General features: G+C 33.1%; 16 protein-coding genes and 1 pseudogene across 17 annotated transcripts, besides 3 other annotated features; 10 read left to right on the top strand and 7 right to left on the bottom strand.

Annotated features, from left to right (window-relative positions):
* Positions 1-3,994: part of a mobile genetic element that runs on past the window's edge.
* On the top strand, positions 48-356 carry TVAGG3_0864700 (protein of unknown function, DUF4108 family; the record flags this gene model as incomplete). The annotated part of the gene is made up of 1 exon (XM_051249819.1): positions 48-356. One exon carries the CDS (start codon positions 48-50, stop codon positions 354-356), a length of 309 nt encoding a protein of 102 aa, XP_051085294.1.
* Positions 445-894, bottom strand: TVAGG3_0864690 (uncharacterized protein; the record flags this gene model as incomplete). Its single annotated transcript, XM_051249818.1, has 1 exon — positions 445-894. One exon carries the CDS (start codon positions 892-894, stop codon positions 445-447), a length of 450 nt encoding a protein of 149 aa, XP_051085293.1.
* On the top strand, positions 931-1,805 carry TVAGG3_0864680 (annotated as a pseudogene). Its single transcript has one exon. A coding segment is annotated over exon 1 (875 nt).
* Positions 1,823-2,629, bottom strand: TVAGG3_0864670 (KilA, N-terminal/APSES-type HTH, DNA-binding family; the record flags this gene model as incomplete). Its single annotated transcript, XM_051249817.1, has 1 exon — positions 1,823-2,629. One exon carries the CDS (start codon positions 2,627-2,629, stop codon positions 1,823-1,825), a length of 807 nt encoding a protein of 268 aa, XP_051085292.1.
* Positions 2,970-3,305, bottom strand: TVAGG3_0864660 (organellar and viral DNA polymerase type B; the record flags this gene model as incomplete). The annotated part of the gene is made up of 1 exon (XM_001306892.2): positions 2,970-3,305. One exon carries the CDS (start codon positions 3,303-3,305, stop codon positions 2,970-2,972), a length of 336 nt encoding a protein of 111 aa, XP_001306893.2.
* Positions 3,995-4,183: 189 nt separating the features above from the next.
* Positions 4,184-12,875: a mobile genetic element.
* TVAGG3_0864640 (uncharacterized protein) lies at positions 4,301-4,735 on the top strand (the record flags this gene model as incomplete). The annotated part of the gene is made up of 1 exon (XM_001306891.1): positions 4,301-4,735. One exon carries the CDS (start codon positions 4,301-4,303, stop codon positions 4,733-4,735), a length of 435 nt encoding a protein of 144 aa, XP_001306892.1.
* Positions 5,186-5,626, bottom strand: TVAGG3_0864630 (uncharacterized protein; the record flags this gene model as incomplete). Its single annotated transcript, XM_001306889.1, has 1 exon — positions 5,186-5,626. One exon carries the CDS (start codon positions 5,624-5,626, stop codon positions 5,186-5,188), a length of 441 nt encoding a protein of 146 aa, XP_001306890.1.
* TVAGG3_0864620 (organellar and viral DNA polymerase type B) lies at positions 6,861-7,700 on the bottom strand (the record flags this gene model as incomplete). The annotated part of the gene is made up of 1 exon (XM_051249816.1): positions 6,861-7,700. One exon carries the CDS (start codon positions 7,698-7,700, stop codon positions 6,861-6,863), a length of 840 nt encoding a protein of 279 aa, XP_051085291.1.
* Positions 7,718-8,407, top strand: TVAGG3_0864610 (uncharacterized protein; the record flags this gene model as incomplete). The annotated part of the gene is made up of 1 exon (XM_051249815.1): positions 7,718-8,407. The coding sequence occupies one exon, from the start codon at positions 7,718-7,720 to the stop codon at positions 8,405-8,407; it is 690 nt and encodes a 229-aa protein (XP_051085290.1).
* Positions 8,736-9,377, bottom strand: TVAGG3_0864600 (uncharacterized protein; the record flags this gene model as incomplete). Its single annotated transcript, XM_051249814.1, has 1 exon — positions 8,736-9,377. One exon carries the CDS (start codon positions 9,375-9,377, stop codon positions 8,736-8,738), a length of 642 nt encoding a protein of 213 aa, XP_051085289.1.
* TVAGG3_0864590 (uncharacterized protein) lies at positions 9,403-9,804 on the top strand (the record flags this gene model as incomplete). Its single annotated transcript, XM_001297325.2, has 1 exon — positions 9,403-9,804. One exon carries the CDS (start codon positions 9,403-9,405, stop codon positions 9,802-9,804), a length of 402 nt encoding a protein of 133 aa, XP_001297326.2.
* TVAGG3_0864580 (protein of unknown function, DUF4106 family) lies at positions 9,801-10,655 on the bottom strand (the record flags this gene model as incomplete). Its single annotated transcript, XM_051249813.1, has 1 exon — positions 9,801-10,655. One exon carries the CDS (start codon positions 10,653-10,655, stop codon positions 9,801-9,803), a length of 855 nt encoding a protein of 284 aa, XP_051085288.1.
* Positions 10,705-11,586, top strand: TVAGG3_0864570 (uncharacterized protein; the record flags this gene model as incomplete). Its single annotated transcript, XM_001306887.1, has 1 exon — positions 10,705-11,586. One exon carries the CDS (start codon positions 10,705-10,707, stop codon positions 11,584-11,586), a length of 882 nt encoding a protein of 293 aa, XP_001306888.1.
* Positions 12,876-13,472: 597 nt separating the features above from the next.
* Positions 13,473-14,477, top strand: TVAGG3_0864550 (uncharacterized protein; the record flags this gene model as incomplete). The annotated part of the gene is made up of 1 exon (XM_001306885.1): positions 13,473-14,477. One exon carries the CDS (start codon positions 13,473-13,475, stop codon positions 14,475-14,477), a length of 1,005 nt encoding a protein of 334 aa, XP_001306886.1.
* On the top strand, positions 14,478-14,789 carry TVAGG3_0864540 (uncharacterized protein; the record flags this gene model as incomplete). Its single annotated transcript, XM_001306884.1, has 1 exon — positions 14,478-14,789. One exon carries the CDS (start codon positions 14,478-14,480, stop codon positions 14,787-14,789), a length of 312 nt encoding a protein of 103 aa, XP_001306885.1.
* A 62-nt stretch (positions 14,790-14,851) lies between these two features.
* Positions 14,852-16,472, top strand: TVAGG3_0864530 (uncharacterized protein; the record flags this gene model as incomplete). The annotated part of the gene is made up of 1 exon (XM_001306883.2): positions 14,906-16,438. The coding sequence occupies one exon, from the start codon at positions 14,906-14,908 to the stop codon at positions 16,436-16,438; it is 1,533 nt and encodes a 510-aa protein (XP_001306884.1).
* A 355-nt stretch (positions 16,473-16,827) lies between these two features.
* Positions 16,828-19,780: a mobile genetic element.
* On the top strand, positions 18,281-18,999 carry TVAGG3_0864520 (MULE transposase domain-containing protein; the record flags this gene model as incomplete). The annotated part of the gene is made up of 1 exon (XM_001306882.2): positions 18,281-18,999. A coding segment is annotated over one exon (719 nt), but the record flags the coding sequence as incomplete, so codon positions are not given.
* Positions 19,781-19,792: the final 12 nt, after the last annotated feature.

Below are 19,792 nucleotides of genomic sequence, written 5' to 3'. Positions count from 1 at the left end.
TTATCCGATAGAAAAAGATGGCAAAATTCATCTCAGTAAATAAGTACATGTCAGGACTTAAAGAAGAACTAGACCCATTCACATATTTGAATGTTTACTTCTACCATTTTGAAAAGTCTTCATTCAGCAAAGTTTGGAACATCGAACCAGTTAAGTTTGCTATTGTGACTAAAAATGGTGCGAAATTTGAAGACTTAGACATAGAAGGTTTGTTAACAGTCAAAGAAAGTTTTGACAGAAGGTTCTCAAACCTTAAAGAAGGCAAAGCATACAAACTTGTTATACCTTATGAACCAAAGAAGACAGACGACTATGAATATTATGAGTCTAAAGTTGTAGAAGTTCAAGGTAAATAGCTATTAGAGTCTAAGCCAGTGTTTACTCCTAAAGAGGAAGAGAACATTGACATTGACCCAGAAATGTTCTAAAAATAAAATTTTATTTTTACATGTCAAATTTCTTTTTCTCTGGAACTGGTTCAGGTTCTTTCTTCTCTTCTACTTTTTTCTCTTTCTTTTCTTTCTTCTTCTTCTCTGGTGGAGATATGTCAAATTTCTCAGAACCATATCTATGTAAAAGTTCTTTGTCCTTTAATAGCTCATCTATTCTGTTTTCTATTTCATCTTCAAGAACAGCGCATGTGTCTTCTTTGCATTCTAAGAACTTTTGTTGGACTTCATCTTTCCAATCGGCGTCATCTCTGTCAACAAGTCTGTCATTGACAAATTTTAAGACTGCTCTTTGTAATGTTTTATGGTTCTTGTCATATTCCCAGAAACAGAACTTTAGAACAAATTCACCTTTCTTGTTTACACTATGTAAGATTTTATGGTCGACAGATGTTTTGCTGTCGAAAAGCTTGTCTCGAATATAGATAGCGAAATCGCTAGACATTTTCTAAAAGATAAAAATTTTAATTTTTCTAAAAATATGTTAGAAAAAAGTTTGCTGACATTGACAAGAAATTTGAGAATGTTTTAAACAAGAACAAGAGGAAGTTAGAAAATGCTCAGATAAAGCCTATACATGACAAGTTCTTATTTGCTCAGAATGGTATAACAGGTCTAATTGCACCACCTGGGTCGGGTAAGACTTTCACTTATCTTAAAATGGCTGCACAACAACAAGAACTAGATGAGAAGAACCCATTCTATGAGTTAGTTGTTATTTGTTCGACTTCTGGTCAATTTGACCAAACCGTCAATTCGTTCAAAGATATTATAAAGAAGTCTAAGTTAGTATGTATAAAGGATACTGAGTTGTTAGATTGGATAAAGAAGTACCAAAGAAGAGTTTTGAAGTATAATGCTATAAATGAGTATATAAATTCTAAGTTTAAAGACCCAAATGAGGAAATGCAGAGAATATTAGAGAAGAAACACTTCAGAAACAAACAGAAAGAGATAGAATACATTTCGAAGAAATTGCAATCTTACGATTGGAAGACTTACCCTCATAGGTGTCTTCTTATCTTAGACGATTTCGCCTCTCATCCTTTGTTAAAGAACAGAGAACAAGATATGTGTCGAATTCTTAAGAAGCTCAGACACTTTAACATCTCAGTCGTAATATGTGTACAGACAGCAAAGAGTTTAAGTAAGGATGTTAAAAGAATACTTACTGACATAATACTTTTTCCCGGATTGTCCGAAGACGATTTCATGGAACTTATGAAAGAGTCCATGGCAGGTAAGTTTGACAGACATGAACTATGGGAGAAGTACAAAGTCATACAAGACCCTCATACTTCTTTCAGAATTCATATCTACGCAAACAAAGTTCAAATTGTAAAACGTCAAGCTTGAAAAATCTAAGTGTTCATCTACCCTACTTGTTTGAAGTTGTCAAAATACTCTGTTATCTTTTCTTTCAGTAATGTTAAGTCTTCTTTGAATGTAAGTATTGTACAACCTTTAATATCATAGTGTGTTTGAGGTAACGTATCTTGAACTATTTGTTTCACATCTTCATTTGGGGTCATTGAAATCGGTAAGTTTTCGCGATAGAACCAATTTCTGTCAGATTTGTAAATCTTAGCAAGGTCGTAAAAGCTTTTGTTGTTTCTTCTGACTAAATGCAACATAACCATATCTCTGTCTTCTTCTTTCTCCAACTCTTCGGTGTAAATCATATACTTATAACTCTTTTCCTTACCTTTTGGTACCGAACGTGGTATTCTTTTCTGAATGCTTTTGTCTTTTGCTTCAAGCTTGTTTTCCATCTCTCCACGTTCTGCTTTATATAGTTCATCTAACATCATGAAAATATAACAAGCATAACGAGGTGAAGCCCACATTGCTACAGCATTTACTAAAAGTCTATGAATATAATAACCTTTCAAACCAGGTGCCAAATTCTTGCGATTTTCGTACAGAATCTCTTCTCTCGGTTTTCCGAGGGAAGCAATCATATGAGGAAATTCTTCTAAAAGTTCTTTTGTCTGTTGGTTTTCAAACCAATGATATGCTTGCTTTGTAGAACGAAGAGCGTTCATTATACTTTGCATCTGGTACATGTCGTCTTTGACTGAACGAATGAGACGTAACTGTTTGTTATATTGTATGTATTCGTATTCTTCATTTATGGCTTCATGGACTATAACTGTTGTTGTATTCTCTGTTGTTGACATATCTGTCTTTATATTCCGGATAAAAAAATAAATAAAAATAAAGTTAGTTTTATTTTTCTAACTAATGAAATTCATTATTTTTGTGCTGAATTCAGCAAAAATATATTTTAGGGTAGATGGTTAGATCTAACCCGATATCTAACCTCTTTTCTACCCCAGTTATTTTATAAACGTTTTACATGGTAAACGTTATTTTTTAAATTTTGTGAAAACTCAACGGTTTGACACATGCCCTAAAAATTATTTTACTCAGAATTTTGTGCTGAATTCAATAAAAATATATTTTAGGGTAGATGGTTAGATCTAACCCGATATCTAACCTCATTTCTACCCTCATTATTTATAACCGTTTTACATGGTAAACGTTATGAATTCGTGAGATTCTAAACAGTTTTGTAGCTTCTATTTCTTCGCTGAGGAGATCAAAAATTTTAACAATGCCGAAGGTTTCTTTATACTTCTTCTTGACGTCAGATAGAAGGAAATCGTCAGCAGTTGGATAGTTTTTATTCAGAAATGCTAACAGGTCCATTTTATTTTCTGCTGGTTTTTCTGCTTCTTTCTTTAAGTCTGCATAGTCGTTTCTCATACGTTCTATCTCTTTGACGGAGTAGTTATATTTCCTCATTGCTGCTTTACATTTAGAACATTGCGGATTCATTTTTGCGTTATACATTGAAATAAAACCAGCTAGAACAACCAAGGCGTCAATGGTTTTCTTTAACTCAAAAGCTGCTGGTTTTATCTGTTCATTCCATACTTTACCTCTTCTATCTTTATCTCTTATCTGCCATACACATTTTGCAACTAATGAAACAAAGTTGTCGTATGTCTTAAACTCCCTCGATTTATATATGTCAGAGATGTTCTTATATACCATGTCGCAATCTTTGTCCATAACTTTATGGTTGCATTGATATCCTAGAAACTCATAATTTACTTTACGTATGAACTTCTTTATTTCTACTGAGTCAGTTGGTTTCACTTCTATTTCATCGAATTCAGGAATAGTGAGTTTTTGTTGTTGGATTTCAGGCAATTTGGGTAAATGGTCAATAATGTCCTGCATGTCATAAAGATATTCTTCAATTTCTTCATCCTGTGCGGTACAGTCTAAATTACTTGTTAAAAGTTCTTGCTTTATTCTTTGTATTTCTGTTTCGAAAGTAAATGAAGAAGGAATGAAGTTTTTCATCTCTACTAACATAGATGTTGGATTCATGACTAACGAGTTTGGTGCTGTTGTTTGAATTGTTGTTGTGCCGATTGTTGAAATCATATCTTTTATACAAAATAAAAAAATAAATAAAAATAAAACTAACTTTATTTTTTCTATCTTAAGGAAATTCATGAAAATTCGTGAGGATAGAAATGAGGGTAGTTATCGGGTTAGATCTAACCATCTACCCTAAACATTATTTTTGGTGTAAATTTCATTGACTGACTGACTGACTGACGGCACAAAGTGGCTTAACGAAAACATAGTTAGTAAGACTAAGTCGTGTACTGAGGCACTGCGCGCCTCCGTACACCACTTAGCGGTTTTGACACATAAATGACTTCACTAACGACTTCACTAACGACTTCACTAACGAATTCACTACCGTCCTCACTAAATAAAAAATAACCTTATTTTTATTTTTTTTTAATTTTTTATTTCATTACAAAGACATGTCTGACTACATTTACTATGACTCTTTCCCAGAACGTTTCCGTGAACTATTCAAAACTCAAGTAAAACTGAGAAACATGCATTTTAACAAAGACAGACCCATTGACGATGAAAGAAACCCTGAATATATTATAATACCTTATGATGCTAAATTTATTGCATACATTCCTTATGGTCGCAGAGGAACGAAAACTATTTCAACAAAGAACAAAAATTATTTCTGGAGCGATGAAGAAAATTGCCTTATCTACATAAATGCATACTTAAATAAAGCTACATATTGTACAAAAGAAGGTTGGACTGGATTTGAGCTCTACATATACGACGACGATGGAAACAGACGTTGTGTATACCCATACGATAATATGTACCATTGTTTTCATCAAGCATTAAACGAATACATAGTCAGTAAGGGTCTCATTCCTGCTGAGTAGAAATGTTATATTTTTGTTCTGTCATTTATAAAAAAATAAACTTAAAAATTAATGATATCACCACTCCCACACGTATGAAAACATAGCACAAAAATAAATTTAGGTGAAGTGGTGAGATCTCACCTCTTTTTTCACCTGTTTTTTCACCCTGTTGAATTCATTGCTTTATAACTCTCTTCCTTTCTCCAACTCTTCTAACTTCTTCTTAAGTTCAGCAATGTTGTCCTCATGAAGTTTAATCTTCCTTAATATACCTTCTCTATCTAATGGTTGCTTTATCTTTCTAAACTGAACTCTATCATCCTTCATAGTATGAATGTAAAAACCTTCTGGAATAGTTCCTGATTTAATGTATTCTACCAAAAACTTTTGTTTCATTGCTTCAGTGACTTTATTTGTCATTTCAATCAAATAAAAATTTTAATATTAAATAAAAATAACGTTATTTTTTCAGTAAGGAAACGCAGGAGTTTTACGATTTATTTGAGGAGTAGGTTCTGGTTTAAATGTTGGAGTCGGTTTAGGAGTTGACTTTTGAACAGGAGTTTGTACTTCCATAGGTTCAGGAGTCATTGAAGGTTTTGCTTGTGAAGGTGTTGGAGTTTGTTTAACTTCAGCTACTTCAGTATTATTTACAACATTTGCTTTGTTTCTTTTCAACATCATAACTGCTACTGCTGTAGCTAGCAAACCTAGTGGGAGACCATATTTTATATAAGGACTTGACCAAATGCTATTTTTGACAGGAGCTGGTGGAACACCTAACCTTGGTGAGACTGCTCTTTGCCATTGTGCAGCTCGTAAGAAATATTCAATAGGTGCTCCATAATCGTTTGGTAAAGTTTGTTTCATAGATGGTGAAGGTTCACGAGAGCTTGATGAAGAACTCATTTATAAGCTTTAAAAATAAACGTTCATCCCTTTATTCCTCACTGTCGTCCGTAGCTAAGTTATAGTCATCTAATCTTATTATGGGGATGCCATTAGCACGCACCTGAATGGCAAAGCAACAATCCCTCATAAATCCAATAAGTGGCTTTGGTACGTTTTCAGTTGCTAGTTCAATAGGTCCTTTAACAGACAATTTGTATGTTATTGGAGCAGTAGATGTTTGACCTTGCTGGAAGCAAAAGTCCACTTCTGTTGGAAAACCACATAAGAAATGTGTGTTGTCATAGCTATCCCATTTATGTTCCACACTACCATCATCCACCAATGACCTCATAACATCTTCATTAAATCCTATCATATCATTGTTTGTATTGCAGGCGTTCGCAACCATTTCATAAAATACAGGTCCATATGATTTTTCAGGTTCTGCAGGCATATTTCCATAAGCTCCCATGGAAAGCTGAAGATATTTAAACTTAGGGTTCTCAAAATTAACATAATAGTTGTCTTTCTTTCTAAATAGTGCCCAAATACTTTTAACATTAATAGGCGTATAAGCTGCTGTAAATGTTGCACTTGAACTATCTGTATTCTTTGAGAATGAACCGTCCATAGGAATCCAATCCATAACTTTAACAGGAAAACATAAAGCCTCGTTTGTATAATGTTCTACAAGTTCTGTATAAATGTTAGGGTCTAAAGAGAATGACTTTGGATGAATGAAACATTCATTAAAATCCATCTTTGTTCGAAATAGTTGCTGGGTTACAGTTGTAATAGTAACTGTTCCACTAGCTTCTACTGCCTTCGTTATCATAGTGAATGGTTCATTCCATGGAACAAATTTATTTGTCGGTGGATTTGAATCTGAAGCAAATGCAACTTTAAGAGTTGGATTGAAAGCAATGATATCATTTACAGATATAGATGTGCATTGTAAGGCGTCGCTACTGAACTTTACTTTAAGCTGAATGTTTCCTGCAAAAGCTGGAATAAATCGAATAGCTTCTAATGGAAGGAATTTTCTAACAGGAATTCTTAAACGAAGCTTAAAATCAAATGATTTTCCTGCTGTAATTGGACCACTAACAATTTGTCCTGTTCTGCATGTTCCCGAATGACTCCATACATCTTCATGTCGAGTCTTTGAGAAAACATCTACTTTCTTTATTTGTTCGGTAGTTTGTGAGTTTGAAGTTATATATGCTTCTTCTCTTGCGTTGTCTTGGATACTTTACGAGCCAAGAATATCATTTGCTTCCTTTAGTGTATTTTGTGCTTCTCGTAAAGTATCCAATCCCGTACGTGCATTGTTTGCTATACGTCTTACAGTATCTATTTGACTCCTTGTTTCTTGCATCCAACCAGATAAAGTTTTAATAGTATCAGAACCATTTGAAATGAAGTTCAAAGCATTTTTAACGTCATCTAAAACTTCTTCACCAAGTACTGCCCATATCTTTCCGATTTGGTATTGAAGAACTCCATATGAAGCAGCTGTTAAACCAGTATTTATAAGGTTCCATATCCATGATTTAGCAGTTTTTCCATCCTTTCCATCTTCACCATCCAAACCGTTTTCGCCTTGAGGTCCTTGTATTCCTTGTATTCCTTGTATTCCTTGTGGTCCTTGAGGTCCGGTGTCACCCTTCTCTCCTTTCAGTTCATCTTTATGTTCGTTATAATATTCTAATGTCATAAGGTGTACATCATTACTGCTACCAGCAACGCCGAGAATTTGTTTCTCATTCATGACTAAATTCTTTAGGCATTTAATGTTGTCGTCAAATCGAAAGCTCTTTAACAATTCAATGAGAACATTTAATACTTTCACTAATGAGGCATCTATTGTAGAATTTATATATTGCACCGTTCCATCATTTATGATAGGAACCTTGCTTGTTGTAATGAATGGGTCATAAGTGTTAAAAGTATCGAAATCAATGACTTTTTTAGTTTTTCCATCGTCAATGACTAAATTGTTACCTTCCACTGTTAAAGTTGAGTTTTCGTTTACTAGTTCATGTGCTCTTCTTGCTTCATTTGTTTCATACGCATATGCAGCAATAGTCATATTTTAATGAGAATAAAATGTTGTTCTATTTGCAAAGTACAGACCCAAACGAATACGGGACAGTAAAGCTACAAACAAACTTAGGTCTTCAGAATGAAGCGCTTGCTTTCAGAGTTGTTGACTTCAATACTATCGCAACTTTTGTCATAACAGATGAAACAGATTTCATAGAGATTGAAATAGATGACAAAAGAAGTGTTATAACATTTCCTAACAGAGCCGAGTACAGAATAGATAAAATTGCTGGAGTCATAGATACTCTCATAAATGAAGAAACTATTGACAACATAGATGTCGAACTCTCTTCTGAGGGAACATTGAAGTTCAGCAGCGAGAAAGAGTTTAAGATACCAAGAATGAGTCATAGAGTTCAATTGCTTCTGGGAGCATACCATATGACATTTCCTTTGAAAAGTGTTGACAAAACGATTGAGATGAAATCTGTTCCATACGTATGTTATGGTAATTGTTTATACATTGAGTCTAAAATAGCTAATGTCACAGGCATTTCAGGAGTTAATAGTAAAGGTTCAGTAGAATATAAATCCTTCTGTTATGCAGTCAATTCAATGTTCATTCCAAACGTTCCTGTCATAGCAACTCATTTAGGTAAATGGGTTCGCATTAGTCCTCATAATTTGAAAGACATGCAATTCAGACTTGTTGACTTTCAAGGAGAGCCTGTAGAACTGAAGGCACCAGTGTGAATGACTGTTGAAGTTGACTTTTTAGAAAATATTAAATGCAACAGCTTACAAGAGAACTCAGAGCTAAAAATATAAAGTATGAATGTTATGTATTAGGTCATGAACTTTGGTTGTTGCTGTTTGATGAAACAAATGAATTAGTTATGTCAGTCAAGAGAACAGAAAAATATTGTGTTAGTGAAAACTGCACCAAGTCAATAAGATTAGGTTTGCATTATGAAGATGAGTTCGATACTGTTGAAGAAGTTTTGGATAGATATTACAAATTGCTAACTTGAAATTTTTTGACTGACGGCGCAAAGCGCCAAGACCGAAGGTCCTGACTGCTTTAATTTACTAAAACATATTTCAAGCAAAGTTTATATTCTGTTGAAAGTTTTGTATACTCGTTCGAATATTTATACTTAAACTCAACTCCTGTAGTTCCTGGTGTTTCAATGATGCGGATGTTACCTATTTTCATGAATGATGGCGTTTGACCACAGCATTCGATTTCAGGGTCGAGATAGTCAATGACACATTGTTTCCCTGTTATTCGTGATATAACATTTTCAAGGTCCTCCTTTGTTAGAATTATTTGGTTCTTGCTTATAAGATTTGTCAAAAGCTTCTTATCGTCTTTGAGTAAAATTGTTTGGTATAACTGAAGAAGGTAATGGTCTACGTTATCTGAAGGATTTGTTTGAACATTTGTGTAAGGATTGTCGTTGGCTTCTCTTGAAAGAATTTGGTCCAGTGGTGGATACTCTAACTTAACATCTGATGTAGCGTTAGCGTTTGAAGCTGTGTTTAAATTCACGGCGCCATGCTCCAAGACCGAAGGTCCCGACTTAAGTTCTGGTTCTTTTTCTTTCAAACACTCTGAACTATAGTTCTTTATGACAATATTGTTTGTCGTTCGTGAGTCAACATTTGATGTTGGTTCAATTGGAACATTAACGGCACCAGCTAAGATGGATTTGCTTCTCATTTCATATAGAATAAAAACCTTTTATATGTATGAAATGAACAATATACTCGACAAGGGTTTGAATGTAAAGCTAACGAATGAAAATATTGTTGAATTCACTGAGACAGGAGCTGTGTATAAAAATGTAGAACTACTGAACAAAAGAGCTAAGGGAAGAAGCAGGAACATGAACAAAGGGTGGAAGCCTATAAAAATTTATGTCAATGATGGCTCAGGAGGTTCAAACATAAAGTATGCAGAAAGTTATAGAGTTTATGCTCTCAAAGGTGAAAAGCCTTCATTTAAGAACAGCTATTCTAACGCATATCCTCAAAAGCTAACGGATGGGGAAGTGGATGATATGAATGACAGCAAAAATATTAACAGAAATGGCGACAGAGATGCATGGAATTTGTTTACCATCAGTCAATTGAAGGTTAAACTTTAAAACAATGTTGGTCGTTCCCATGGAATATTTTTGACTTTAATGGTATTAGTCATGATATGAATCTCAAGGTATGACCGAGGAGAGATGAGAGACTTATATGCTTCCCAAATTTCTTCAAAAGGTAATGTTATACCTGACTGTTTCCAAATGAGTTCAATATCATAACGTGAGAAACCTTGAAAGATAACGAAGTCAGTTATGAGACGTTTTATGTTTAAAGCTAAAAACCTCCATGTTTGCATATGTATTGCTACAGTTAAGTGGTAATGTCTGACTTTAGTAATGATGTTAGCTAATGGTGAGTCTGGTTTTGACACTAAACCTTTTCCGGCGAAGTCGTCACAAACGAGCAGAGTGTTTGAAGGATATTTTTTGAAGGGGTATTTTGAAAGTTTTGACAGAATGTAGTTTGTAAGTCGTTTCATATTGTAAACTCCTGAGTATTGACGTAAGTGGTGTTTGTCAATAATTCTTTCCATCTCCTCAGAAGTCTTTTGCATTCCTGACTGTATGAACTCTACGATGGCATAATATTTCCTCTTACGTCGAATGTAACGTTGAAGAAATTCAATGAGTTCACTGTCTGGAACTTTAACGACAGAGGCTTGAACTTTTGACATAAATGTTTTCGCTGTTGAGTCCATAGAGTCTGAAGTTGCTGATATAATGATTTGGTCATAGTAAGAGTCGTTTCCTAAACGTTCTGTTATGAGTATATGACGAATGAGGTTAAATGTCTTACCTGAACCCATCTTTCCACAATAGAAATAAACACCATTTGAACAGAACTCATAGTCCTTACTGAAAGGAAGAATAAGAGAAGAGTTAAGTTTGTCTGTAGTTTCATTCATGTCTTCATCTACGTCATGTATTAAATGCTTCATTTTATCTCCATTAAAAATGCAAGTCAGAAATATTCAGAACATAGCACCGAGTCTAACTGACAAGAGTATAAATATATACTATGAACATGTTATGATGAAACCAACCAAAATTCAAGAAAGTCAGTATACTTATGAATATCCAAGACACTGGGTAGAGTATGTAGGAGGTGAGAAAGCTATTGAAATCAGACAGGTTCGAAGTATTCCAGCAGGAAGAACAATATTATTGAAGAACTTTAATGTTTTGAGATATAATGATGAAACAAAGAAGCAAGATAGTTTCCCTGTTGCTGTGTATGTGAACTTAGATACAGGAGATGACATGAAAGTTTTTAATACAAAGCTTCAAACGGTAGTGAGAGAACAACTGACTGCGGAAGGACATCCATTACCTTCAGAAGTTACCATAGCATATAATTTTGAAACAAACTCAATAGATTTTAAAGTCGTCTCTGCAAAGAAGTCAGGATTTACATTTAATGAAGCAGATGTCTATTCGAATGAAAACTTCAAAGCTATTGCATGGTTAGATAATGACGATTGCTTTAAGAAAATATTTAAATACAGTGACTCAACGATGTCAATAGATGACCTTCGTGGAATGTTACCATCGACGTTTACAGTAGAAGGTTCAGCAGGATTGCTTACAAGATTGTCAATTGGTGGTATTTGGTCTCGTGAGAACATTGTTATAAAATCCAGTATAAGTGAATTTGCTGAAGAATCTATATTATGTCTTTCAAACTATATGTATTCGCCGCCGAAGCATTATAGTATAACAAACTTTGTCAGTAAGTTTAACATAAGACTTGTCGAACCTTCTTCAATGAAAGATGTTGTGCTACCCAAAGACGGAAAGGATGGACTCATTATTGAGATGATTTTAATAGCATATTAAATGAGCTTGTTCTTGAAGGTCATTCATGATGAAATAACTGTTGTAGAAGATGTTAGCAATTGTTCAGACATTTTGAAGCGTATAGATGATATAAGAAATAAGTTAGATAGACCGCAAAGCGGTGAGGGCGAAGCCCGTGAGAACGCTTATGTTTCATTGACTTTCTCCAGTAACGAGAACTTTTATGAGATAATATTGAAGAGAGATGATTTTAATATGGTGTAAATGGTAGCTTGGGCAGCTTTAGGCGCAATGGGAACAAAAGCATTAGCATTTGGAGCAAAAGCACTTGAAGCTTATGACGCAGTAAATAAAATGAGTGGAGGAAGGGTTTCGAAGACATTAGATGCAAATAAAGGGAAGATTGGAGGCTGGGTTGCAAAGAAGTTAAGATTAAATAAAATAGGGCTCATAAATAAAGCATCCAATTTGGTTGCGACTGAGTCAGAAAATGCTTTAGGAAAGGACGATGAGTTTGCAAAACACGCAAAAGACTTTAATGACCAGATGAAAGGTGAAACAATGCATTTAAATAGAGTCGATGGAACTAAAGAAAATGTTTCTTCTCCACTAGTAGTTCTTCCGTATGGTCCCTATGGAATGTATGGAAACCCTTATGAACGACCATTTGACCTATTGACTGGTGGAAGTAACTGGTATCATTACGGCCGAAGAAGAAAGACAGTCAAGCTGGAGACAGACGTGAAGAAAGCAACTAAAAAGAAACCAAGGAAGAGAGTTATAAAGCAATGAATTCAACAGGGTGAAAAAACAGGTGAAAAAAGAGGTGAGATCTCACCACTTCACCTAAATTTATTTTTGTGCTATGTTTTCATACGTGTGAGGGTGGTGATATCATTAATTTTTAAGTTTATTTTTTATTTTACTGAAAATTTTTATTTGGATGTAAATGACAGAACAAAAGCAACTCATTCGAATTCCACAGTATAACAAACATACATTTAAACATTTATTCTTCCTTCCTGAGCATAACATGTTCTTTCAAATACATCCGAGACCAGTTGACTTTTCATTGACTGTGTATAAAGATAGAAATAGTTATATCATTAAACCATACGATGACGAAAGTAAGTTATGTAAATTGTACGTTAAGAAGTTAGAGAAAGTTTATGGCTTCAAGTATGACTACAATAGGGTTAACACTGATGATGAAGATATTGAGGAAAATTTATGAGAACATTAGTGAAGTCGTTAGTGAGAACGATAGTGAGAACGTTTATTTTTTACATTAGTGAGTTCGTTAGTGAAGTGGTTGGCGGCTTTGTAAAGTGTCAAATTTACAAGTATTGGGTAAGGTGGAACGCAGTGCCGCCGTACCCAAGACTTGTATACTAACTCACTTCATCCACTTCATCAACACACACAGATTTGGACATGCGAACCAGACATTTGTCCAGAAACCAATCAAGACAGAAGAAAACCACAACAACATGAAAGTTCTCGTTGTCGAAGATAACAAAGCGAACCAGTTCTTCATGAAAAATGACTTAGATATTATTATTAAGAATTCAATATTTAGTATTATTTATCAGAAATTAAGTGTGCACTTTTTGACACTCCCTAAAATTTTCTTTAAAATGTTTTAATATCTATGCCCCATCACGCATGTGTTCCTCTTTTTGAGAAGATATCTGTGCACCATTAATAGTTTCAAAACAATTTTCATTTCTCAATTATCTTATCGTCTACATCGTATCCTTAATTCAAATCAATTATCCTTACGATGTAGACGATAAGTTAGTCTAATAAAGGTATCTTTAATGTAAACACAATTGGGTTCTTTTAAGTGTTCCATTCCATGCATGGCAATATAATTAAAGTTAAATTTTGAGAAGTTTATGTATCGTCGACTGTGAATCCTTAAAATGGGCGGGTGCAATTCTTCCAGTCTCGACTGCATTTCAAATCCATATAACTATTACATGGGTTCACTCGAAAGAGGACCTGATTTTAGAGCTATCACGATGCATCCAGTGATTTATTCTCAATATGATAAAAACAAGGTAATTGTTCCTGCTTCAATATCATTACAGGATTTTCAAATTAAATATCCATTCCCGATCATACCAATATGTTGTGATGGAGAAAATGTTGACGTTATTGTTGGTTGTGATTATTATTTTATTAACAAAAATAACGATATCGGATATTTAGAACTTACATATGAATATTATCGGTGTATTACTCCAAAAGTTGTACGTGTAGTTGTTCGTAAAGCCAATGAAACTAAATCAGTTGAAAAGAGGATGTTAAAGATTGCAAAACTGTTGCTTTTCCCAGTATCAGAATCATTATCGTCTCAAATTCAAGATTTGAACTGCGATCTTCCAAATTTTTTCGAATTTAAGAAGAAATTACTTGACGAAAACGAAATAATATATAATCCAGTATATCCAAAACGTTCATTCACATTCGGTGATACAGTAGCTGCTATGCAATCAGATCCCCCTAGATTTAGACCAAAGAAACTTAATAATTCAAATGTGACTCAAGTAAACAACAGTAAAGAAACGTTCATTGCCAAAGAAAATAAATTCTCTAATCAAATATTAAAGCGATCTGATAACAAATATCAAAAAATAAATGAAAATCAAGAAATTCAAAATTTTAATGAGGAAATTGAGGAACAATATGAAAATGATAAATGGGTATATCAAGATTATGATCATTCCTATGATCTCATACCAAAAATCAACGAAGATTATGTTTATTATATTGTAAATAAAAGTCAGAAGTCGGAAATAGGATTGAATGACGAATATTACTATCCTGTCATCGCATTTCGTGGTGTATTCAATGACCGTGTGTTCTTTTTCTACGGTCCAAGTCTCTTTGTAGTATCAATTACAAAACAAATTGCTGGTGCATAAATGTTTGTTTCTCGATATTCTTACTGTCCTTTTTATTTGAGTGACGAATTCCGATCTCCATCAAACAGAAGAGAAAGAAAACTTGTTCGACAAATGAAACAGTTTTTCAAGAAAGATTGCATCTATCAAAAGAATCCAGCAATATATCTTACCTATGCAAATACTGGTTTAGGTGCATATGGTATTGATACAACATGTTGTTTCTCTAACGTATTTGTTCCTATGGGTGATATCCTTAAAAATGAGTTTTATGACAATACTTTGCACCATGACTACAAAAAAATCTACCCAGAACTTAAGCCAGCTTGGTAATTATCTATCACTTTGTTGTATTTTACTTTAAACGATTTTTATTTTTGATCAAGTATCGGTGCACAATTTTTAGCAATTTGTTATGATTTTGATAATGCACGTTTATAATTTTCGCGATGAGTCACAAAGTTGCTATCTCTAACCTTCTGAAGGAAAATGAGATCAGTGACGTGACCTCAAAGCTTAAGTCGTATTGTGGAAATATTGTTATCATCGATAATCCTTCCAAAGCCGATATTTCAATAGTTCCATTGATCCAGATAATGAGCGTAATGAAACCAAAGTGTCTAACAATTACTCCTTTGGCACTTAACCAAATGATAGAGAGAAAAATCGATTTATTTAGCAATAAATTTATAACGAAGAAAATTTTAAGCTATTTCTTAGACAATATCAAAATAAAGGTCATGATTGACGATGAGATTGAATGTAAGCGTGTTAAAAATAAAATTCATGGTATGCAAGGAATAATTGTCGATTCAAATCCAGATATCATCATTTCTCAACATACAATTGCTACAAAAACTATACCTATTGTTCCTGTTGATTGGGTTGATGCTCAAGCAGCTTCAACAACTTTTATAGATCCATCAAATTACAGAAAAACACTTTATAAAAAGCTTAAGAAACCAAATGCAAAGAAAACTCCTGTTGCGTATGCTAAAAATCTATCGACTCAGACAGATACAGTTCAAACACTAATGCAAATTAGCGAAAACACACCATCAATTGAAAACTTCTTCACTGCATCTCAAATGAGAGCCAAATCTATTAAAAAAGAGGAAAATCTCATTAAGCAAATCAGCAAGAAACCATCTTTATGCTCAACAAAGCTTCCTGAAACAATCATTAAACCGAAAGAAACAAAACAAATAGAAGAACCTATCTTTCCAGTTCCACCTCAAGATATATTTGATGCATTGCTTGAAGAAGATAGACAAGAAAGACTCCAAAAATTCAAATCCCAAAACTCTCAAATTTCCACGAAAAACACTCAAAAGAATGAGGTTTTAGATGATAAAATACCCATTAAATCTGATGAATCTGTTAAGAACATTAAGGATATCAAAGAATCACCAAAAATTTTACCAAAGCCACAAAAAAGTTCTCAAGAATCTCCTCCAGAAGTTTCAGAACCAGCAAGAGCTCCTTCTGGTGTTAGTCTTGGAGATTGGCTAATGAATGATAAAGAAAGTGATTCAGATGACGAAGAAGACATCGACAAGCATCTATCTGAAATGAAATCAAAAGTTCTTCCTTTCTTAAGCCCTAAAAAGACGAAATCAAGATCACAATTTGACATGAGTTCAGAAAGTGACATTGATTCACCAATCAAACCGATAATCAGATCTCCCATTAAGACAAAGACATCAATTATTAACTCTCCAATAAGAAAGGCTTGTTCTCAAATATCTCCTAATGTAAAAAGAATATGTAAAAGTATTTTATCAATGAAACCTGCTCACGAAGGAGAAATGCACGATGGAAAAGTCCCAACATTAGAAGAAACAATTAGGTTTACTCAGAAATCTCAATTGTCTCAATCTATGAATGATAACATAGAATATATGGACGAAAATTATAAATTTAGCCAAAATGTTAATGCAAGTCCGAGCAGAGATCCTTTGATTTTAGCTCTTCTCGACTAACTTTTTTTATTTTTATTTTGTTTGAATAAAAACTTATGTTATTTATGTAAATATCGAAACTCTTTACAATGCTATTTTAATCATAGTTAGTTTCAACAATAGTCAACATATGTTTATCCTTGAAACTATAATAGCAGAATGAAGAGATTCTTCAAAGCTAAAACTTATTAATTTCTGAGTTATATTAATATTGATGGGAACAACTCAAAAAGAAACGGACATGGATTTTGGTTCCTGTTTTGTTTGCACAGTTCTAATTTCATACTTCGCCAAAGCATCAATCAAAATATACTTCAAAATGTTTGATAAGAAACTAATGTGGCAGAACTCATATCGTTTGAGATCCATATCGTGGATTTTCTGTAATTATTGCTATATGGACGTGATTTGAGTAGGGGTAATTTTAGCTAAAAGCGACACGCCTGTAAAAAGCGACACACCCGTGAAGGGTGTGATTACCGATCGGTCATTTCGACAGTTTAGAATTTAAAATTTTTTATGGAACTGTTGCGAGTTTCATAAAGAATTTAAGGAATATAAGCAAAGATTTGAATCAAAATCTTAGACCTAAGCCGCTCGATTCGCTCGCGGCTTCCGCGAATTACAGATCAGCAAAGATTTGAATCAAAATCTTCGAACTAAGCCGATCGCTTCGCTCGCGGCTTTCTTTATTATTTTAAATTTGCATATTTCCATCAAAAGTTCATAAAGTAAAAAATTTCGTTTATATTATTGCAAAATAAAATCTTCATTATCAAAATAATATTAAATGATAATATAATATAATTTATAAACAACTATTATTTAATAAAGTTTAATTGCCAAGGTTCATCTAATTTTTTGATTTTTAATGTTTTATGAATTTTATTTATCATGTATATATCTAATGAAGATTATATATGTAGAAGATAAGTACCTTAATATGTACGTAAAAATTAATGAAATTTATTTTGAATGTAGAACCGAGCAATTTTCAAATTTTGTGCTTTTTTTGAATTTTCTCGATACCAGATAAGTTGTGTTGGCTAAATAATATATGGATACAATGTGTCTTATAAATGAATATATGCACAAAGTTTAAGAGGCCATTTTCTTTCAGAAACCGAGATTTGTGAATTTTTTCAAATTTTGTGCTTTTTTTGATATTGAAATTTCATTTCATTTTTTTGATGCATATCGATGCACCATGCGAACTTAAAGAAAGGCTATCTTATATAGATGCTATGACAGCTGTCATTGATAACGAATGCCATGCAGGTTGTCCATATCAATTAAAAAAAATCCAAATTTAGGGGAAACAAAATTAAAATTCAGGTGCAGTGCAGATAAATGTGAAGCATGTATCTCATTTCTAAAGGATGATGAAGAATATATCCTAACAGAATATAATGGAACACATAATCACAATCAAATCAAAGATGAGACAAAGAAATACCACACATTATCACAATGCTATCGTCGGGTACTTATTAATTTTATAAAACAGGGGGTGATCCGAAAATGGCTCAAATTGAATGCGACAAAAAACTTGATCTGGATGATCCACTTAACAGGCCATCTTTTTTGAATGCATCTTCAGATCAAATGAAAACAATTCAGGAAAAAGGAAATAAAAAGATCAAAGGTATTCAAAAGTACGATGATAATCAATTCAAGTCAACTCAATTATTTAAGGGTATCAAAGAACAAGAGTCACCAAAAGATTTAATTTATTTCGATGTCGATAATTACAACAAACCAAAGAAATTAATCTTTTATTATGCTTCTTTCAAATTTCTGGACATAATCAAAATTGTGAAAGAGCATTTTATTGATGCAACCCATTCATTACTTGAATTTAAAATGTTGTTTTACATGATATCAGCCAAATTTCCAAATACACATGCATTCCCAATTTTTCAATTTGTCGTTTATCCAAACACTTCAGAAAATATTGCATTCTGTCTCAAGGCATTTTTTAACTGGGCAAAAGTAAAACCAAAATATTTTATGTCAGATTGTGCACAAGAAATCGAAAATGCGATTATCAACTCTTTTCCAGAAGTTATCCTTCATTGGTGTGCAGTTCATGTAATGAGGGCGTTCAGAAAAAATTTGAAAGATTATGCATTTGAGAGTTCAGACAAATTGATATTAGATACAAAAATGAACTATCTTGCATACGGCAGAAATGGCAAGAAAGAATGGATTGAACCAACGTTCAAAAAAATTCTGGAAATAGCCGAAAAATTCCCAGAATTTTCAAAATACATACAAAATCAATGGATATCAAACCAAGAAAGATGGACAGCCGCTGAAAGAGATGAAAATTTAGCTCTCACAAATAACATTTCAGAATCGATTAACAAAAAAATTAAATATTACTACTTTGGCGGAACAATTTTCATGAGATTTGATCGATTTGTGATGAAATTAATCGATTTTATCGTTCCTTCATTTTATTACAGAATTTCTCAAGATATAAGGCTCAGAGACAAAATTCCAAATCCGTTGCCATCTGAAAAAAAGCCAAAAAAGTCTACAATCAGACTGGATACAGAAAAATGTATAATGCTCACTGATAAAATTAAATCGTTAATAGTTAACTCATCAGCAAACTTAAATACGCTTCAATTGGGTTTAGATGACCTACTTGATAAAGTTGTCAAGGCAGCAAAGGTTCAAAAACGAATGACCCAGTATTTTTCGAAATTAAGTATCCCAATGGAAATCAAGCTTAGTATTCTCACGCAAATTACAGAATTTGGATGCAATACCCCTCAATTCATTGTTGAGAATGCCAAGTCTTTTCAAGATAAAATTATTACAGATTTCCACCTTCAAATTTATACAACATTATAAAAATTTATGAATAAAAACTTGATATAAAATAACATTTTTATTTTTACTAAAAAAAAAGGTTTTTGATAATAAATTTATTTTATTTCGAAAAAGTAGCAATAATCGTAAAAGGGTATTGATAGGCTTGCTAAAGTAACTAATTTTAGCTGTCAAATACTTTTGTATTTTGAAGTAAATTAGTATAAATTTGTTTTTACTTTTATTTCGAAAAAGTAACAATAATCGTAAAAGGGTATTGATAGGCTTGCTAAAGTAACTAATTTTAGCTGTCAAATACTTTTGTATTTTGAAGTAAATTAGTATAAATTTGATATTATTTTAACTCCCTTTGAAAACCTCAATTTTCCATACAGAGGGAACGGGAATAGCATCCAATATTCCCTGAGAATGGTTGCGCATTCTCAGTTCCCTCTATATTTCGAACGAAGCTCTCATCGGTCTTTTTTTTTAATACTAAACGTTTTTTTTCCCTGTCACTTTTAGCTAAAATTTGGGTTTGCCGACGTGATTTTT

The sequence above is a fragment of the Trichomonas vaginalis genome, chromosome VI (genome assembly GCF_026262505.1).
Source record: "Trichomonas vaginalis G3 chromosome VI, whole genome shotgun sequence".
Classification (NCBI taxonomy): Eukaryota; Parabasalia; order Trichomonadida; family Trichomonadidae; genus Trichomonas; species Trichomonas vaginalis.
The sequence above is the reverse complement of the archived record's forward strand: the minus strand, read 5'-3'. Positions and strand labels throughout refer to the sequence as shown.